Genomic DNA, 5014 nt, shown 5'->3' with positions numbered 1-5014 from the left:
CCATCTACACAATGGAATCCTATGCTGCTGTGAAAAGGAAGGAACTTCTTACCATTCGCATGGATGGATCTGGAGAGCATTATGCTAAGTGAAATAAGCCAGTCAATGAAAGAAAATACCACATAATCTCACTCATTTATGGATAATTAAGACCATTATAACCTGATGAACAAATATAGATACAGAGGCAGAGCAACATTGAACAGACTGTCAAACTACAGCAGGAAGGCTGGGGAGGGTTGTAGGGGGAGGGGGAATGGTAAGAGATCAACCAAAGGACTTGTATGCATGCATATGAGCATAATCAATGGACACAAGACACTGGGGGATATGGGAGGCTACGGGAGGGTCAAGGGGAGGGGAAAAAAGGAGAGCTATGTAATACTCTTTGTAATACTTTTAGCAATAAAACAATTTTTAAAAATGCCAAGGGCAAAAGACCAAGAGAGAATCTTAAAATCAGCAAGAAAAAAATAGTTAGTTACCTACAAGGGAGTTACCATAAAACTGTCAGCTGATTTCTCAACAGAAACTATGCAGGCCAGAAGGGAGTAGCAAGAAATATTCGAAGCGATGAATAGCAAGAACCTACAACCAAGATTACTCTACCCATCAAAGCTATCATTTAGAATTGGAGGTCAGATAAAGAGATTCACAGACAAGAAAAAGCTAAAGGAGTTCATCACTACCAAACCAGTATTATATGAAATGCTGAAGGGTTTTCTTTAAAAAGAGGAAGAAGAAGAACAAGGTAAAGATAAAAAATTATGAACAACAAAGTGAAACAAATACATATCTATCAACAAGTGAATCTAAAAATCAAATGAATAAAAAATCTGGTGAACAGAATAAACTGGTGAATGTAACAGAATCAGTGCATGAAAATGGGAGCAGACTGACAATTCTCGGGGTGGGGGGGAAAGGGGGTGTGAGAGGTGCAGGAAGAGATTGGAGAAAAATCTTATACCAATGGACAAGGATAGTGGGGTGGGGGGCGAAGGCCTGGTGTGGGGTGGGAACCGGGTGGAGAGGAGCTATGGGGGGAAAAAGAGGCACATCTGTAATAATCTAAACAACAAAGGTTTTGAAAAAATGATCTTCCTATTCAATAGCTGAGAATTGCAGGCCCAGAACTCAAATGAGTTGCCAGGGTCACATTGCTGCTGAGGGCAGCTAGAATGCAGGTGTCCAGAGCCCCAGTCCAGTGCTCCTTCCTCCACATGCCACAGCCTCCCCAGCAGTCACTAGAAAATGACATGCAACCCAGAGAATGCATCCCAGCGGCCCTCTCCCTCACCCCACTCCAAAGTCAGGATACGCTTTCTTCTCAGGTAGGCCAAAAGGGTTGTTTCTGGATCTGCATTTTTCTCCACCACCTACAAAATAACAGAGAAATATATCATAGGTGTACTTAGCCGTTTTCTTACTGAAAAATTGGTAAAGTTAATGGGGATGTGTTAAATATCTTACGAAAACTAAAGGGTTTTTTCTTGAAAATTCCGTAAGAATGGCCATATTAACTACAAGCCCAACTATGTATGTGCTGACATCTTCAATCCTAAGATTCTACAGTAGGACCCACCACAAGCACTTAGGTGTCGCACCTGCCATGCTGGGCTGACCGAGGCAAAGCTTTCTTTAAATCAAACATTTCACCTCATTTCCAGCTGCCGATCACACCTGTGAATGCCAGGGACAGCTGAGGTGGCAGTATGCAGACCTCTGGGTTTGCCTCCTGGGTGTCCACACTCGGAGAGCAGAGGGCCAATCTGTGGACCTGTGCTCACAGCGGAGTATTGTACGCATTGGGCTATCACAGTCAACAACATTAACACATGTCAGAAAAGGAGAACTCTCCAACCAAAGGGCCACAAATGGAATTCCCAATAAAATGGAGGTTGTCTACAGAGTGAAGTGCTAGTTCCCAAAGCAAATTTTCAGAGGAAATCTATGTAAAACCGTTTCATGCCTCCTCACACATTACCAAGGGTGAAAGGGTTTGGGTGATTTGGGTGGTTAAAGGTAGAGAATTTGTGATGAGGGTTTCTGTAGAGAGCCCTGTGGTATGACTTCCACATCTTCCAAAATTCAGGAGAGAAGTATCTGCTCGCTCCTCATACATCATTAGCGGGCTTTCATAGCACCGCACCACACATGAAGCTAGTGTGTGGCCTTTGCAGTACTGGGGAAGCGGTGGTCTGGCCCATCTAAACAGCCAGAGGTAGGCCCACCAGACAGCTGAAGAAGCAGTGCCAGTGTGGGATTGGGATGCACTCCCAGAGTTCGGGAGAGGAAAGCACATAAAGTGTTGACCATGGACCTAATGGAGGCCATGCATAAGAGAGAGACAAAGAGAGAGAAAGAGAGGGAGAGAGGGCATGCGGAAAGTAGAGAGGGAGAGAGGAGAAGAGAGGGGAGAGAGAGAGAGAGAGAGAGAGAGAGAGAGAGAGAGAGAGAGAAATGTTTAAATCATTCTCCAAAAAAAAAAAACACATAAAAAAAAAAAAACCAACTACAGGTGATGGGACCTCCAACAGAGTCTGTGCGGAGGGGACCTCCCAAACCGGAGGCTGGGAGAGAGCAGCGGCCTGGGACGATCACAGACCCCATGTCAGAGCTCCCACGCATGTGCCCCCTGGTGGGAAGCCACCTTATCCCAACACCAATCAAATGAAAACCTTCTTGCTGCCCTCACCTCTCTCCTGAACTGAGACTGTGTCCAGAAACTCAGAAATGACCATAGGGTTTCTTGTTAACCAAAAGTAGTCAAAGAGGTAACAAAACTGCCAGAATTCAACTCTTGAATCAAGTTTCCCTTTTTCATTACACCCCAAGCTTATTCAAGGTCCTGATTACAAAGTTTACACAGAAACTATGTCTTTCCTCTTGGAGAAGAAATCATAAATGTACAAACTAAAGATCCCCGGCGCCTGTTCTGTAGACGGATGTGAGCGCCTTACCTACTGTCTTCTCCCCAAGTGGGTCCATCCTCCTGCACGCCAGCTCTGCTTCTGTCACATCACATCAGTGCCCTGCTCTGCCCTCGGTGACCTGCAAGGTCTCCCAGGTTCCTTAGGCTGTCTGTCAAGGCCCTTTTCAATATGTCCCCCATCTTCATTTCAGCCTTTCCCCTGCCTACTTTCCCTGCCAAGCTGGTTTTCATACTCCAGTGAAAACACACCATCTACCTTCTAGCTCATAAATCTTCAACCATTTCGTTCCTCTGCCATCTGCGTCTTGACTTATCAGAAGACCCTGGGCACCTCCCTACTAAGGCTTTTCCTATCACCCCAGCCACAAGCCCACCTCCCTGAATTCCAACAGAGAATGGCTGTGCCACTCTCAGGGCCTGGCTGCAGAGTTTGCCCCCAGAAAACCCCATGGAACCCTCTCTCAATAGGACACCAGTGGGAATCCCACAGGAAAAACACTTTGTGGGGAAGGGAGCTTAGGAGACACTGGGTTAGGCAGATTGTTTTAGAAAACCTCAATCACCAAAACAAATAATGGCCAAAATCGGTTTATAATCCATTAAGTAAAGTTAAAACCCATGAGTCTGACCTCATAATTAATAAAGAAAGAAAGAAATGGGAGAAAAGGGAAAGTTTTCTTGGCAGAAGAAAACCAATTAATAAACATGATCGGCCATCTTATCACCTGCCCCGTTACTGATCCAGCTGAGAATGATTAACATTAAAAGATCATAAAACTAGTAGGTAGACGTTTGATAATGGAGATATTTACAGCCTCAAAGTACCTTCTCACAGATCATTTATTAATTATAAAGGAAGCAAGAGTAACCTGACAGCGGAGAAACCTGAGCACCGCCTCACCAAAGGAGCAAAGTTCACACTCAGTAACACGGGTGCTGACAGGATGTCCTCCCGAGAAGGTCGCACTACTTCCCTGCAATTCCCACCCACAGTGCAGACTCTGGGTGGGATTATTAGGAAGCATGTCACAAATTCAAAATGAGGGACATTTTTTAAAAAACTGACTTGTTCTCTTCATAAAAATCACCGTCCCAAAACACAAGGAAAGCTAAGAAGCTGTTCCAGATTAAAGGACACTAAGGAGACGACAATTAACTGCAAGATGCAATCCTGGGCTGGGGTGGGATCGGGGGAGTCATGGAGGACGTCACTGGGAAAATGGAAATAATGTTGCATAAAATCTATAGATTTTAGATCATAGTATTATGTCAGCACTAAACTTCCTGATTTTTAAAATCTGTGCTTCTGTTATAATATCTTTATTTTTAATGTAAGGGGTAAGAGGGTATGATGTCTGAAATTTACCCTCAGATGATTCAGAAATAAAATCTTATGCTTTATATATTTAGTTCTATTATTTGCATACATAAGTAAATATATATTTGTGTACTTATAATACATACACCTATATATCTATGTAGGTACCTAGATATGTATGTAAAAGAGAGAGATAAATAAAATACAAATGTGGCAAAAGGTTAACACGTGGGAAAAGCCTATTTAATATTTCTTTGATTTATTCCTGTAACTTTTCTGCAAACTTAAAGTACAAAGTTTAAAAAATAAATTTCTTTGCCAGAGGATTTTTTAGGACTTTTACTATTCATCTATTCATTCTACTCACATGAATTGGGCACCTACTTTGTGCCAGCGCTGGGCTAAGTGGCTTAAGAATATCTAAGAAGTGTATCTCATGGGGATGGTTTCCTGTGAAATACATTTTGGAATATATCACTTTGCCTAACCATAATCCACCTCTGCAACTAGTTCATAAACTCCTGAATAGCAATGCCTCCAGCCCATGTATATCCACAAGCCCAGGTCTGGGGGGAACTTGCAAAATGTCAATGATGTGAGGGAGGGAGAGAGAGAGGCTCAACTCCCTGATACTGACTTCTTGTGGGGGGATCACTATTGGACTCCTTCAGCTGCACCCTACATGCTAAACCTCCCTAGCTTCCTCCAGATGCCAGTCTCCACTAAACAGAGAGTGATTGCTCCGAAAAGCAAGGATCCTACCC

At 43.4% G+C, this 5014-nt stretch overlaps 1 protein-coding gene across 1 annotated transcript in view; it reads right to left on the bottom strand.

Moving 5' to 3' along the window:
* XDH (xanthine dehydrogenase) overlaps positions 1–5014 on the bottom strand; it is a 67428-nt gene that overhangs the window by 59670 nt on the left and 2744 nt on the right. Inside the window, exon 2 of the mRNA XM_015566422.1 lies at positions 1319–1376. Within this exon, the coding sequence (XP_015421908.1) occupies positions 1319–1376 (58 nt within the window). The remainder of the gene's footprint in view (positions 1–1318; positions 1377–5014) is intronic.

The sequence above is a fragment of the Myotis davidii genome, unplaced genomic scaffold, assembly GCF_000327345.1.
Source record: "Myotis davidii unplaced genomic scaffold, ASM32734v1 scaffold238, whole genome shotgun sequence".
Lineage (NCBI taxonomy): Eukaryota > Metazoa > Chordata > Mammalia > Chiroptera > Vespertilionidae > Myotis > Myotis davidii.
The sequence above is the reverse complement of the archived record's forward strand: the minus strand, read 5'-3'. Positions and strand labels throughout refer to the sequence as shown.